General features: G+C 38.7%; 1 protein-coding gene and 1 pseudogene across 16 annotated transcripts in view; one reads left to right on the top strand and one right to left on the bottom strand.

The window, feature by feature from the left end:
• Positions 1–16,560, bottom strand: part of PHF21A (PHD finger protein 21A) — a 194,033-nt gene that overhangs the window by 37,291 nt on the left and 140,182 nt on the right. For 11 of the 16 annotated variants that reach the window (XM_041723305.1, XM_041723306.1, XM_041723292.1 and 8 more), the window contains 4 exons: positions 14,226–14,429; positions 7,771–8,022; positions 6,463–6,552; positions 2,629–2,922 (listed from right to left, as the gene is read on the bottom strand). In XM_041723305.1, the coding sequence (XP_041579239.1) occupies positions 2,629–2,922; positions 6,463–6,552; positions 7,771–8,022; positions 14,226–14,429 (840 nt within the window). The remainder of the gene's footprint in view (positions 1–2,628; positions 2,923–6,462; positions 6,553–7,770; positions 8,023–14,225; positions 14,430–16,560) is intronic. The other 5 variants (XM_041723301.1, XM_041723308.1, XM_041723303.1 and 2 more) reach the window with 2 other exon arrangements.
• On the top strand, positions 755–904 carry LOC121472437 (annotated as a pseudogene).

Here is a 16,560-nt window from a genome sequence, read left to right as displayed (position 1 = left end):
TGGTTCTACTTTTCTGCCCAAAACATGTTTCCAACCTCAAAGCTCTTTAAACTCTAGCACTCACTTTCTCAGAGCCACAAGCGAATGTGGCTTCTCATTAGGGTAAGAGAGGGGAGCTCTTATCTGGGATGGATAAGGAAGTTGGTAATGTCTGACAGGGGAAGAAGTGAGACACCGTTGTTAGAACTGACACTGCCTTCCGCCTTTTCTATGCCAAAGTGGGAGGCCTTTGAAAGCACACAACTTGTCATGCTTCCTCTTCTGGAGGCACAGCCTCCACACCTATTCTACACATTGAAATCTGTGAGGGTTTAGGCTTTATCTACCCTTGTATTCAGGGATCACATTCGGCATAGCAGCTGGCACATAATCAACATATTTTTATTAAATAAATGTTATCACCCTAAAGGAAACAGAAGAAAACAGAAAGGAACACATCTAGCCTGGTCACACAGAGAATGTTGGACACAGGTTTTGATAACTATGAGCAGACTGTAAGTAGTACTTCTATGGTCACAATATTTATATTGCTTCACTCTTAGCCCAACTATGAGATCTCCTAATTGCTATTGGAAATAAAATACAGAAAATATGGATAGCAGAAAGATCTGAAGTCAGAGTATTCTGAGAATGGGGTCTGGTCTAAAGAGCACCCCTGCTGACTCAGCTTAGGAACCTGCAAAGCTGTTATGCCAGGTGGTCTGCTAAACTAAAATAGCAACAACTGGATTCCTCCATTAGATCAACAACAAGAAGCTTTGCACAGTGGCAGTATCGTAGCCAATGAGGTTTATCCAAGGCATGATTATTGCTAATTGATCAACGACAAGAGAGATTGTGGAGTTTACTGACAGAAAAGAATTTTTTTTTTTTAAATTAAGAATTCCTGGGTACCTTTTTATGGTATTATAATTAAAATCAAAAGCTCCATGAACATGTAAGGCCAGAACATGAAAAGATATTCAAGATCTAATATGAAAAAAAGCAAGTTACAAAATATATATTATTTGATTTTGGTTTTGGCTTAAAAATGTTAGTATGTGCATAGAAAGATACATGGAGGAATATAATCTAAACTGTTTATACTGTTTAAGTGTCAGGGGTTAGAATTATGGAGGAAGTTTATTCTTCCCATAGACTATGGGGTAGATGTACTTTTTACATTATAGATTTCTGTAATGTTTGCGTTTTCTTGCATAAGGAATATGTATTATCTTAGATGTAATCAGACAAAATAAGGAATATAAAAATAAAATGAAACTGAAAAAACTATGTCTCTTTATCCAAAAAAAAGTCAGGGAAAAAAATATTTAGCAATCTAAGAGTGTTTTGAAATCACATTCTTTGGAACTCTTCACCAGTTCTCTGAGAGCCAGCACAGGGCATGAGGGCACCTGATCTCTAAACATGCCCCTACCCAAACTTCTCACTCAGCTTGAGCATTTTACTTTCATATTTTAATAATGAAGTTCTGCTAATACTAAGTTTGAAAACTTAGGACATAAAACATATGTAACTAATTTATTTCTGAATGTTCCTCAAAGCACTTTCTGGGGTTTGAGTGGGCTCCCCAGGAAAAGAGATCTGTTTTCCCTTGTGTTTTCTGAGCATGAGATTTTAGTACTGAGCTTTTTAGTGCAAGGTCTGATGCATTTATGAGCTGTCTCGGTAGAAAGCCGGGTGCTCTATGCATAAGGATCCTCTGTTCAAGAAGGCCAAGGCAGCAGGAAGCCTCTCATTCCCTACCATCTGGCCAGCCTCTCTGAATCATGGTCAGCCATCCAGAAGCAGAAGATTCAGGATCACCAGAGAGAGACTATTTTCAGATGAATGAGAACTCAAGCCTGAGCAATTAGAAATAGGTCAATGACTTTTTAAAGCAACTTTCTTGAAAGAGGATGCTTTTCTTTGCAAAATTCTTTCTCATCACTGGTCTTTCTTTAAATAGAATATGGTGACTGCCTATAAATCCTTTTTCTTGTTTTTAAGTCTTCTATCACAGAACCCTGAAGTATTTTTTTCCTTTAAGTATTTTTGGAGGTACTTGTATTTCTCTAGCCTTGTATTTCTAAGAGAAAACCGGACTTTAGAAATATAAACGAGAGACTTCAGTATTTGAGCTAAAACTGCTCTATTCCCTAGAGTTTAAAAAAAAATGCTTTTTAGAAATTTTAATGTTTTAATTTGGTTCTTCATTATCTGTAATAACCAGCGGAAATCCTTCAAATGAAATCCCTTTCTCTGTTTTGTTTACTCTTCTTGACTTTCACAGCTATATCCTCATCTGGATTCTTATTGAGCCAAAACTAATATGCCATTTTCTGTGTATTTTATCTCCCTGCTTCCTGAGAGCAGCAGAACCCATCTGTGAATTTCTGCTCAGAACCAGCAGGGGGAGCTCACTTCCACAGGAATCTGAATCCATCCATATGGGGATGGTGGGAAAAGCAACCCAACTTTTTTCAGTAGGAATTGCCCTTTTGCACTATGGATGAATGATCACATGATAAGCAACAGGTTACTGACAATGGTGCTGAGATAAAGCATTCCTGCGAGAATGTGGTTAGAGACAGCCAGCCTCAATGGCAAGGCTCCTACCCGAAGCAGATGTATACTCTCTGCCTGTACCTGTTTTTCAAGGCTTGGCTTGCTAAGCTGTACAGTCTGAGGTCCAGCGAGTCTGGTCCCTGGAGTAGCTATCACAATGCTGGTGAGCTGGGCCATGGGGAACGTTTTGGCTATGGTTGCGGTCTGTCCATTGACGACACGGACGGGGTGGATGGAATTCTGGGAGGTAGGGAGGGTTGTGGGGGTGAACTTGGTCAGCATGACGGGCCTCTGGATAAGTTGAGGAGCTGCAAGCATTGGAGGAGGTGCTGGGGCAATAGGAATGTTATTCTGGGCCACAGGCTTGGGTCGAACCTATGGGGAAAGAAAGGATAATTATCATATTACTTAAATGTCTCAAGTCTTGTAAGTCTAAGACATTGCCAAATCTTTCATACTTTAGATGTGAAATGGTATTTAGTACCAATACTTATTAATACTCATTTTGGAATCATTAACTCTACAGCTATGAGGATATATAACCTTATAAAAGATGCATCAGCTCTTAAGAGGGCCCAAATGTCACCTTACAATGTGGTTCTTCTGAATCCAAACCTTAGCCTCCCTCTTCCATACCAAGCAGCCTCTTCAGGGCTGAGGTCAAATGCCTAATCCAGAGACTGGTCCCACTCAGAATTTGTGCCCAGTATGGTAATAATGCTTCTGCTGGTCTTAACTCACATTCTAAATTTCTTGATGTCCAAGGCTTCAAATCAGCCCTGTTCCTTGTTCTCTAACTTCCTGTTCTTGGCCACCCCTTCTTTAAGTCACCTTTGTGGGCTTTCTTTTCCTCTGCTCAGTCCTAAACATAACTATTTCTTAGAGTTTTGTCCTGGAACCTCTTTTCTTCCCAACCTCCTCAATCTTCCTGGGAGTTCTCAGCCATCCCACGGCTTCAAATACCTGTGTACTAAAGATGTCCATACTTGTATCTCAGAACCACACATTTCCTGAACTTCAGAAGCATACACTCAACTGCCTGTCATGTATCTCTACTTGGATGGCTCACAAGAAATTAAAAATCAACATGTCTAGGAGCTCCTGGCTTAGTCAGTGAAGAGCGCGACTCCTGATCTCGGGGTTGTTAAGTTTGAGCCCCATGTTGGGTGTAAAGATTACTTAAAAATAAAATCCTAAAATAAATAAATAAATAAAATCTTTAAGAACAACAACAATAAAAAAAATCAACATGTCTAAAATTCTTCTATTTCTTCCTCCAACCCTCCCCTTCTTCCTATTATCATCACCTCAGTAAATGGTCTTTTCTTACTACATAAACTTCAGAACCATTCTTGATGCTTCCTACTCCACCTCTGCTTCCCAAATCCTTCTCAAATATGGCTACTTTCTATCAGGGCCATCGTTCTACCTTACGTTTGGCTTACTGGAACAGTGACAAAAAATTATGATTAAAAACATGGGGTCAGCCCTGCCCGGGTTCAAATCCTGGTTCCTACCCCTTACTAGCCAGGTAACCTTAAGTAACATACCTGATTTAAGCCAGCATTTTTCGAACTTTCTGTACAGTGACCCTGTGGGCAAAATCTTTTCCCCTTATGCATGAAAGTTTCACCTGCAGGTAACTCCCCAGCTCTGTTCCCCTGGAAACCTGATTAAGGGTAAGAATGTCAACTATGTTACCAGGCAACATTGTTTATGGTAAAAAATGATCCCTTACTGCTAAACTGAATCTGAATGGGGAGAATTATAAATACCTGATGGGACACCATGCTTTGGGCTTCATGAAGTAAGGTGACTCTTTTAACTGAGCATGTCCACTGGGGGGACCTTGAAAGCCACAGCTATGGAATTGGTACAAGATACACTGGTTCCTGTGAGGCATAAGACTGCCAGGATGGCTCTCCCATCGTCCTGATCAAGATCTCATTTCCCTACACCTAAGCTATCACTAGACAGTTGTAGAGACTGCTATACAGGCTGACGAAAAATGTCTGATGCTATCTTGCTGGTAAGCTCTGGTTTCTGTCTTGTGTTGTTCCAAGCAGACTGGTACCAAGTGTGGGCCCTGAGAGTCTTCCGAGTCTGAATATTGAACTGAATTTAAGATGACCCTGTGGTGGCTGCTACAGACACACAGTAGGGAATACATTTCTTACTGTAACCAGTACATGCATATAGACATAGATCACAAAAATTTCACAAAACATTACACATATGCTATGTATGCTAATGTTTCATATTCTGTTTTGTTCATTTTGTTTAAAAATTCTGGTTATCATCCATTAAATTGATTTCATACAGAGCACTGATATGTCATGACCCATTGTTTGGAAAACATGGACTAAGCCCTAGGTTCCCTATCTAAAAAAAAGTAATACCTACTTTCACAGGGCTGTTTTGAGGATTAAAATAGATACCCACAGAAAGTGCCTAGCGCTGTAAGTGGCACCTTGCAGGAGTCTTTAAACATTAGCTGCTATTGTTGATAATGTCCTAACTATTCTTCTTGCCTACAGTCTTGATCATATCCAATCTATTCTCTTTGCCTACACAATGACAAGAGGGAATGTTCTAAAACAAAAACCTCATCATTTCAAGTATTTGTTTAGAAATGTTTTCATGGATCCCTGTCATTCCTAGGATAAGGGCTGAATTCCTACATAGTCTAGAAGGCTCCACAGGCTCTGGCACAATGGGCTTCTCCAGCCTCACCTCATTCCCTAGCTTGAGTCAGCCATATGTCTTCTAAGGTCAGCTACACCAAATCGCCTTTGGTTCTTTAGGCTTACATGCATCTCTCCATACTGGATTGGCATATATGCTCTACCCTCTGCCTGGGACGTTTTTCTTCTTCCCCCTAAACTACCTAACTTTACTAGGATTTTAGGTCTCAGATAGAATGTCAACAATTCCAGGGAACTTTCCAGAATACTATTAAGAATGAGTGTGATCAGATGTGTGATCAGACTACCCTGTACTTCCCATAATGGACACTGTAATTGCCTGTACAAGGATCTGAAGCTCTCTGAGGGCAGAGAACTGTCTATCTTGAAAACTGGTCAATATACAATGCCTTTATTGATACCCAAGGTATTTATTAAGGATCTACTAGACAAATGACTGAAATCACCTTATCTCATGTTATCAATGCCCAATCCTACTGCATAGGCAATTTGGAAATCACCTATGGCCAATGACCACAAAATTCCTTTCTCTTTTAACATAGGGCCTCAGATGGGAACTCCTAGCCTTTCTACTAGGCAAGTCAAGTCTCCTCTAAAGCCAGACTGAGGCAATCCTGACATCTTGCAGTAAGAATGGTGAGTTCACTACAATTGCTAGAAGAATACTGCCAGGACAATACAGGCAAGCAGAGCTGATTGGGCCTAGGTAGAAAGTTTTATGTATAGACTGCTAGTCTAAGCTTTTACAGGCAAGGCCTTGCATTTAAGTATGATGCTTAATGCCATTACTTTCCAGAATAAAACTAAACTTCTCGGTTTCAACTGGTTAGTTTGGCTATTGTTTCCTTCTCTAGTCTCTGGCACATAGAAAAAAGTAGTAATTGCATGCCTTCCCCACTGGCAAGCAGGTTTGGCTAAACTTCGAGTAAGTTAACATCCTAAGGTTTAAAATGGTGCTATCTTAAATTTTTCTTTTCTTTTTTTTTTTTTTTGTCACATCCCCTTGCTACTGCCTTTGGTCATTGCTAAGAAACCCTGGTGTTCAAATAAGCTTCTTCATGGTATAAGAATCAGCAACTACAACCTTTAGCTAACTAATAAGATCTGTAGAGAGCTGAGGTGATAAGCATACTTCAGGCTACTTAGAAAGGGCCCCTGAGCACTTCTGTCTCATCTGACCCATTATTGGGCTTGTCACTGGTTTACTCACCTGTGGAAGAAAGTTTGGACGTGGAGTGAGTCGAGGAGGGGGGATAAATTGTGGTACTTTGATGGGCTGAGGAGGTGTTGCTTGAACCTGCTAAAAAACAGGAAAAATAAATAAACCACAGAGGACAGTATCTGTTCGATACCAAACCTAGGCATTCTTAAAGTATTTTTAGCATCACTATTCTCTGGGTCAGACAATATTTTCTAAAAGTTTTCATGGTAGAATTAACCATCTGAATTAACACTTCCTGAAGAAAACTTTTTTACTCTCCCACCTGCATGTTTTGCCCTACAAAAGTGAACCAACTGCATTTCTGTGTCCTTACATGCCTAATGTAAAACACAGTAGGCTTGGCAATCTTAGACAATTTCCTAGACATTCAAGAACTCTTGCATGTACATATTTTAAAAGTCAAGACTGGACCCAAAGTCAAATCAAACTTGCTGCCTGGCCAAATGGGCTTTTTTCCTAATATAAGGGCTTTATCTAGCAGTGAATGGCTTTATTCTTGTAGAGAATTTTCTAACTCTCAGCATTTGGCTGAGATAGCTGGTTGCCTCTCTCAAGATTCCTAGTAAGTGCTGAAAGCTTCACTTTACTGCTATCTAGTTTTATTTGTCACTGGTTGTCATTCAAAAGCCACCAAGAGCTCTTAGCTGAAATTTTAAGAACCGACTTTAAAACCACAATTTGGCTATATTTCCCCCAAGCTTCAGAGAGCATCAACATCTAACTGGTTTTGCCCTAGAATCTCACTAACAGTTTTTGTTCAAGTAATTCTTCAAGGGATCTATTTTTTTCTGATAGACCTTGGACACAGACACTGCTAATTTGTGAGTTTCTTAAATATTTTTTAAGTGCCTCAGCTTGTCCTAGTACTTTCTGGGTGCAGCCAATTTCAAGGGATAGTGAACTACAGGAGTTCAGTGGGAAGTTTTCCCTAAATAGGTAATACAGAACCAGAGAGTGTAAGCATTCAAGCTTCACAGGAAGGTCTGCAAATAGGATGGAGAGAGCTACATGAAACAGTGTGCATGCCACTATGAAGGACATTCCTCTCCAAGTCATACTTTGATTGCAGATAATGCACTGAATGGGTTTTGGTCCTTGGTGTCAAGGGACACCTCTATAATTATTTGAGCAGATAGCAGGAATGCCATATTCCCTTGTCAGCCCCGAAGGAAAACTTGGTACAGCTGAAGGATGGAGACTAAAAAATCCAGCAGGAGCATAAAATGGATATACTCTACAAATGCATATCCTGAACCCTCTCATGTGGGCACACATGAGTAGCAGCTGCTGGCTTACCAGAGTGACTGTGTTTTTTGCCACAATTTGGACAGCCTCTGCCCCAGGCCCAGTGACCTTACTAGACGTCTGCAGGTTGACTGGTGTGTTCTGCACATCAGTGCTGAGCACAGCCTTCTGACTGTTGATGGCGGTCACCATAGCAATGGTAGGTCTCTGGCCCACAACAGAGGCAGGCATGGTCGCAGTTGCTGCTTTCAAGACGAGAGGTAGTGTCTTTGTGGTAATCATAGAAGCTGTAGTTACAGTCTTCTAGGAGACATGGAGAACAGATATTAGGACACTGTAGTGTGATCCCACTAAACAATATGCTGCTAATCCCCAGAAGAAAACAAAGCAATGATTCTTATAATCAAGTTTCTCGATATAACATTTCTTTTGTGTACATACAGCACACTTCTTACTAAAGGGAAAGATTAGTTTGTGCCAGAGTTTTCAAATTTAGCTTCAAGTTTATAGTAATAACTGCAGACAAATATGGGCACAGGATTTTCAACAATAAATAGGGTGGGTTTACAGATATAGAATATGAGTATACCTATTTATCTGTGTTTTTTCTTATTCTCTGCTTGCTCTCAATTAATTTAAACTCTGTAGAAGATGAAATCAATGGAGTATATACCATCTCTATCTTTAATTGCTACAACCTCATCAATATGAAGAAAGCCATCATATAATTCTGGTTATCTGCCTCCAGTGACACAAAAGCTATGATGAAAGGACAGTGTCTTTTCATTCTTTTGAGTGTCACCCTTGAGAGGAAGAAGGGAAACTCACATGAGGATTAGCACAATTGTTGCCTCAAGGCAGTAAATCCCAAACTCTAGATAATAAAACCCATTAACCAACTAGTATAGTAAATACTAGCTCTTGATATCAAAAGGCTGTGAGTCACTAACTAAAATCTTTTCTCTGGAGAATTGCCACAGAAACAATCAAAGATCCAGTGAAACATGACATGGCGGAAACAAAAACCTGTGTTTCAAAAAGCTTTATAGATCAGAGGCACCTGGCAGCTCAGTTGGTTAAGTGTCCGACTCTTAGTTTTGGCTCAGGTCATGATCTAGGGGTTGTGACAGTCAGGCTCTGGGCTGGGTGTGGGGTCTGCTTGAGATTCTCTCTCTCCCTCCCTCTCCTCCTTACCACCCCCTTATAAAAGGCCTTATAGTTCAGAGGATGAACAGAGGTGATAGGATTTGACTGATCCTCCACAAGTGCTGCTGCTCTGTAGCTGCAGTTTCTAGATTTCTTACTAGAGTAGTTAAAGGGGCCAGTTACAAAACAAGAAAAATGCAAACAACCTTCTTACACGGCACACACACCTATCCTGTGCCACTACTCACTCAAGATCCAAACGTTTCAGGAACATAGAGATTTGCTCCAACATGCTGATTCTGATTTTGATACTATTCCATCTTTTTCTTCTTATTTTATACTGGCGCTGTCCAATTTGGTAGCTACCAGCCACACATGGCTATTTAAATTCAAATTAATTAAAACAAAAATATTAAAACATCAGTTCCTCAGTCACACAGTCTACATTTCAAGTGTTCAAAAGCCACCTGTGGCTAGTGGCTACCAAATTGGACAGCAAAGATTTCCAACGCAGAAAGTTCTGCTGGACAGCATTGCTCTAGACCAGTGACAAGGCCTCACTCTCCCTGAAACATATCTGGACAAATCCCCTTGTGTATTGCTATTTTAGTGACGGCGTCGGTACTTACGTACTAAGCTGTATTTTTGTAGGCAATTCTTTATTTCTATCTTCTGCCTTAAACACACACATACATCATCTAATCTTCTAACATCTTTATTTTCTTTCAATGAAAACAATTAGTGATCATAACCTAGGAGCAATCCTTATTAACACTTGTAATTAAAATCACCCAAATCTTCGTCTCCTCTTTTCTAATCAACAATGCAGGTGTGGTCTCATTCTCTTTGCCAGTGCCTTTTCAAATGTGAAATGGGAGTATAAAAGTGGAACACTGGTATTTATTCTGGGGGGTGGCAAGTCATCTACTATCTACCCATAATGAAAACTAAATAAAAGCTAAATGCTATTTATCATTAGAAATATTACAGTAGTGTAGCAGGAAGGACTGACTTTGCATTGCCAGCTATTTGTAATAAGTATTTTTAACCCAGTGTGATATTAGCCCTATCTTTCAGTTTAAGACATTAAAATACAAAGACCTTTTCAAGTGGTGAGCAAGTCACACCAGATGGCATTCAATCTTGGTCATGGAAATAAAAGTTCTAATCAGCAGAATTCACTGACACGGATTTTAAAAACTATTGTGCATGCTATTACTGCTTTGAAAGAGGTCATGTACTTTTGTTTGAAACATCCTTGGTTCAGGTAAATCACTATCAATATTTTGAATCACCCTAAAGTGATTATTCTAAAAAAGTCAGTGAAACCTCAAACTCACCTGAATATATACTTACCATTACCTGCAACACTTAAAAAAAAAACTGAAACCTAACAAGTTTGTTGACATCTTAGGTTAGCATTTTATTCTACTTTATAAATATTTCTTTGTGGCTAATTTCACAACATGTATTCTAGGATCTATATAATTCTCTGTATATACAGGCATAGACCTTAGAGTACTATATTCACTGATGAAAACTTTTTGAAAAATACATTGACTATTTGCAGCAGGTATCAATAGGCATTACTTAAATCTTTACCTCTGGTCTGGTGCTTATTCTATTCTAGGTACTTGAGAATATAAACCTAACTCTTGGGAGTGTTAGAGTTTAAATGACAAAGAGAATCTAGAATTTTGAAATCCAAACCTAATGAAAATCTCTGACCTGTTTGGCAGGAAGAAGAGAAGACATAGGAGAGGAAAGGTAACCAACAAAAAAGAAAATTATTTTTCTGGAAGCTATGATTAGTCCCTGGCTGGCTGATGCTGTTCAATTGTCCCTGGCTTCAAGATAAGAGAGCAGTTTCCCCACAATGTCATCAAGAGGTTTTTTAATTTTGACAAAACCTAAACTATACCAACTAGAAGTTAATGAAGAAATATATGGCATAGCAAAATTTTTACTTTTTTGCCAAATTATTATTGTTTACTTGCAGAGCATGAGGTGTTGATTTAAAACAGACTCCGACGAACAAATCAGAACTTAGAAAGATTATTACTTTGGGCTCTAGTGAACTTCCATTATCTATTTTAGGCTATTTTTGTTTAATTTTGAATGGCAGGTAACTGTTGTACATTCAGATGAATACAAATAGAAACACTCTACTCCTCTTTTTGTCCATAAGTTTTTTTTTTAAGATTTTATTTATTTATTCATGAGAGACACACAGAGAGAGAGAGAGTCAGAGATACAGGCAGAGGGAGAAGCAGGCTCCATGCAGGGAGCCCAATGTGGAACTCGATCCCAGGTCTCCAGGATCAGGCTCTGGGCTGAAGGTGGCGCTAAACCGCTGAGACACCCAGGCTGCCCCATAAGGATTTATTTTCTATTTGGTCTTATTAACTACATGCCTCTTTATATTTGTATTACATCATTAAAAAGGGCAAGATTGTGAATATAAGTTGAGAGGTATACTTGCATTTAACTCTTCTAGTCTTTCATTCTTTTCTGTAGATTGAAAAAATTTCCAAATCTACATATAAGGATGAGTTTTTGAGTTAACTAAGTAAAGGGGACTGGTCCCTCCATTCCCCGTGCCTTGGTCCCTACTAGCCATCCGACTTAGAATAAAAAATGTTCTCTTCCTACCACTTCCTCTTTGACCATGCTGATTGCTACTTAATAGTTATTCCTTTCTCAACTTTGATATTTAATAAATGCCATATACAACCTCCCATTTGTCCTTGACCTCGTGAACCTTTAATGACTCCCCGTTGACTGTCCAAAATCCCAATGGTTCTGTCATGCATTGGGAGGGCTTCTACAAGCTAGCCTCTTTCTACCTCTCTGGCTTTCTCTCTCTCTCCATTATTTCCCAGAATCCACATTACAGCCACATCAGCCTCTTTGCTATCCTAGGGCACACATTTACTTCTGTGACTGCATACTTTTGTTCACATAGTTTTCTACATCTGTGATGCTCTCTCCTCCCTCGGCTCCATCACTGAAATTCCACTGATCTGTCCACATCCTGCTCAAGCATCACCTCATTCACAAAGCACTTCTGATCCCTCTAGTTAAAATTACTCTGTCCTCTGGTCTTTTCACAGCTCTTCACTGGTACTTTCCTTTTATTCTTTTTTGTTGGCTGTTTACATTTTCCTCTCCTCTTCTAAATTTTTAGAATTCTGTCTTATATGTGAATCTACCCCCCACGTTGTCTAGCACACAGAGTCTGCATATAATAGAGACCCAATACATATTTACAGAATGAATGAAAACAATGATAATATACCAGCTTCTAGGCAGGGATCACTACCTCTTTGTATACTAGAATCGAGCACACTGAGAACACCCAATAAATACGGACAGTTTATTGAAAGACAGAAACCAAAAACCTGGATGGTCTTTTAGCTTTTAACATTACACATCTGCATTTAACAAAACAAAATAGTATAAAACAAGCTTAGATACATCAATTAAATATATCAGGTGGGCCACAGGTGGAGAGATGCCATACAACACTGTTTTGGGGACAGCCCTTGGCCCCTTACTGTCATTCACCATCCCAAAGCAGCACAGAACTCAAGATTATTAGGGAAGGGAACAGCTATTATAAGAATTATATAAGCATTTCCTCTGATTTGTGGGACATGTAATGTTACTTGAACAGGAAGCTTCCATGGGTTAAGAGAAAGACTCCTAACAACCAGGAAAGAATGAATTCTTCCATGTAAATACTTTCTGATGAAAGTGTACTTTGCAATGAGAACAAACTAATCAACTCTAACAAAAGTAATCTGATAAGCAATCCTTCAGAAGAAAGCCCTAGTCAGGGGGTTTTAGAAGTCAGTTTGAATGCTTAATTTTCAAATAGCCTTGGAGATTATGGTAAAATTTATGCTCTAGCTATCTGATTTACAACAGGAATTCCTCTTTTTCCTACTTTGGCATTTGACATAATGTTGGCATTTTCTTTTTTGGTATTGTATGGCAGTACAAAAGAGCAGTGAATGGACAGACTTTTTCACCAGAACATCTGGGTTCAAATCTTGGCTCTACCACACATACTACCTATATGATTTTAGATAATTACTTAATCTCTCTGTACCTTAGTTTTCTTTTCTATAAAATAGAATAATAATAATAATTCCTTCCTTATTAGGGTTGGGGTAAGGACTGTGTATGTTACATATGTAAAGCACTCAGGAGAGTGGCAGTATATAGTAACCTTTACTAAATGTCAACTACCTTTAGTAATCGTTAGCATTTTTTACAATTAATGTATTCTTAACTTGAACAGTTTTATATGTGAACCAGCCCATTGTCCATAAACAGTGAATAACAAGTAAACTATAATATTTCCTCTATGTTATAAAGATATACTGAAGACTTGATATTTGTGAGTGAAAGATGCCCATGCTTGAGTTTTAGAAGATCTCAACATCCTTGAAATCATACACAAAAATGAGTGTTACTAGGTGTGAATGTGTATTACTCTGGGGAGAGGATCCATAGCTCTTACCCAAGTCTTAAAAGGGTTGTGATCCCTAAGGATCAGGAAGCACTGCTCAGTCATCCCATTTAAAAAGGTATGCCCATATTACATGTAGGTGTCTGGAGACCAAGGCTGAACAGTATTCTTAACTGGATGTTATTCCCAAATATGTCCTTATTGTACATCTTGATTGCCTTATGATCCTTAAATGCTAGTTTCAATGCCCCTTTGAGTAAAAACATCCACACAGCTACACCAAGTTAGGATGTTATTAAGTCTTCAGTTCTTAGTTCTAGTTTGGACCTGTAGGTTCCATTTCAGATTTCGTTCAGTATATTAGAACAAATTCAGCTCATGAATATGGACTTAGAAGCAAATATTCTGTTTCCCTGAGTAATGGAAATATATCGCCCTTCTTCTGAATGTCTTTCTACCTGGTTCCAAGGGTACTGCTCCTGGAATATCTCCATACCTAATTGCTAAGTTCCAGCAAAACAATTCCAGAGGAGGCAGAGTCACACAGACTTTTAGAACAAATGCAAATACTTCCAGAAATTCAAATTAAGACCTTAGTTCTGTTCTAACACAGAGTAGTGATTTTTCTTTGTCACTGACTACCTTTCCCCTCTTTGGACAGGTGGGAAATCATTTAACTTTTGCTCCTTAGTAATATCATTTCCTTTTGCCAATGAATTTCAAGTGATTTTTACCCCAGTGTATAGTATAAAAAAGTAACCAACATAACTTTTGTCTAGTGCTAGTTGAGCTCAGTATGGTCTGAAACAAGCCGTTATTCTACATGACCAATAATAAGTCAACCTAGAGCAGGAAGCCTACAGGGCTCTCTCCATACTTTTACCTGTGAAGCAGTCAGGTTGGGAGAGGGTGCAGCCGACTGGGCGTGGTGGTGGTGGTACTGCTGTTGTTGCTGTAGCTGCTGCAGTGGTTGCTGCTGTGCTGTTTGTAGTTTGTTTTCAGATTGTGGTAATGGCTGTATTTGGAACTTGTCTGGTTGTTCTTGCTTTACTATCAGGTTCTTCCGGAGCTGTTCAACTACTCTTTTCTACCCCATGAAGACAAAAAGAAATGATATCTATTAGAACACTGTTTTATCCACTCTGTGAAATATGCAGCAGAGCTCTGTACCTCTGACATCTTTCTGTAAACAGCTTAATCTAAAACTTGTATCTAAAAGGTACAGACTCCACCTCTAAGGAGAAAGCAATAGCATTAGAAACATTTTATGTATCAAGGGAAACTGAGCCATAAGGAGAAGAAAAGATCATGGAGCTCACACAGTCAAGCTCAGAGTTCTTGACTATTATTTATTAGCTTGGTGGTGGAAGGGCAAGAAGAGTGTAGCCATGAGAATGACTCTGGAGACACAAATTTCAGTTTTGCTACTTACTAGCTCTCTGATGTTTTTGTCAAGTTACTTAACCTATCTGTGTCTCTATTTCCTGTTCTGTAAAGTGAGGAGATTAACATATCCTTGGGGTTTTTATGAGTACAAAGCTGCTGGATGTTAAGTACTCACAACTGTTACTGGTACATTGTTGGTCATTTAACTTTTTGTATCTGATTACAGACACTGACCATACTAATTTTCATTATTTTTAAAAAATTTTTATTTATTTATGATAGTCACACACAGAGAGAGAGAGAGAGAGGCAGAGACATAGGCAGAGGGAGAAGCAGGCTCCATGCACCGGGAGCCCGACGTGGGACTCGATCCCGGGTCTCCAGGATCGCGCCTTGGGCCAAAGGCAGGCGCCAAACCGCTGTGCCACCCAGGGATCCCTAATTTTCATTATTTAAACAAACATCATATATCGGTTTCAAATGTTAAACAGACTTTTATATAGATCTGATCTCAGAAATATGCCAAACAATATTTATTCTAAACCACTCAAATATATAACTCAGGAGCAGGACCTCTTTGCTGGGATAGGGTCTGTGGGAATGCACACATTTGTTTAGGCAGAGTAGGGATTTAGTTACATAGGATAAAAATTTAAAAACCAAACTTTCTTGAATTTTCTAGATCTTATTCAAATCCAAGAAAAATGTGTGTTTGGATACTTCCATTACTATAATATATTTCAACAGAATGTAAGCTCCATGAGGGCAAGGACCTATTTTATCCACAATTATACTCTGGGCTAGAAATATGCAGCTAAGTAAATGTCTCTTCACAGGACGTATAGAGTGACCGGGACCAGGGACCAGGAAATGACTCAGGGAATATGCTATATAAAATCATCTGAGGCTAGACTTGGGCTGCCTTTCTTGGCCTGATAGCTGGAAGCAAGTATAAGCAACACTCATATACTTTCAAGTGAGTTCACCATCTGAGGTTTGTTATTTCTGATAAAATAGATGGCCATTTTCTAATATAGATCATGAATGAAGAAAAAGAAGTAAATGAAGATTATTAAAGAAAGAGTTAAGTGGAACCATATGGCCAGGTTGATTTTCAAATTCCCCCTTATGATTCTAACCAACTTCATTGCACATATCCTCTAAAGAATCCAAACATGTAAGGTTACTTGCTTAACATATCTGAATATTAAAACATTTATAAAATGGACTTGTCAGTACAAAATATATTATTAAGAGAATTTTTTATACCTTTATTGATTCTTTTTAGGCAATAAAAATTTCATATAAAGGCTAATTTGGGGCAGGGAGAGAAGTCTGCTAAACTTTATACTCTGCTAGCACTGCCTCTTTGAATAGTTAATATTGAATAGTTGAATAGTTAAATATTACAAAGAAAAGAAGAAAGGATGCAGAGTCCAAAGTCTTTGCAGAAACCATCTGCAGAATAATAAAAATGCAAATTAATAAAAATATCAAATTCTTATAAAAAATTAACTTTCAAGTCTTCAAAATCCTATTTCTCAAGGATAAAAGATAGAGTAATTGAACTGATACAGTTTAGGAGAAGGGCAAGTAGTGGCAGTGGTGCTACAGATAAAATTTTGAGTATCACAGGCAGGTTTTATTGCTTGGTGACTGCCAGAACATTATGACATTTAACAATTAAATCATTATTGAGAGTTGCTTTCAGTCCCCCTCCCTAACATGTAACTGCATTAAACAAACATAGTACCATCAGTAGCCCAAGAAAGGAACTCCTAGAGCCTCTACAAAAAACCCCAGCTCAAATCAGGGAGAGATAATTTGAAATC

Source organism: Vulpes lagopus, chromosome 11, assembly GCF_018345385.1.
Source record: "Vulpes lagopus strain Blue_001 chromosome 11, ASM1834538v1, whole genome shotgun sequence".
NCBI classification, from domain to species: domain Eukaryota; kingdom Metazoa; phylum Chordata; class Mammalia; order Carnivora; family Canidae; genus Vulpes; species Vulpes lagopus.
The sequence above is the reverse complement of the archived record's forward strand: the minus strand, read 5'-3'. Positions and strand labels throughout refer to the sequence as shown.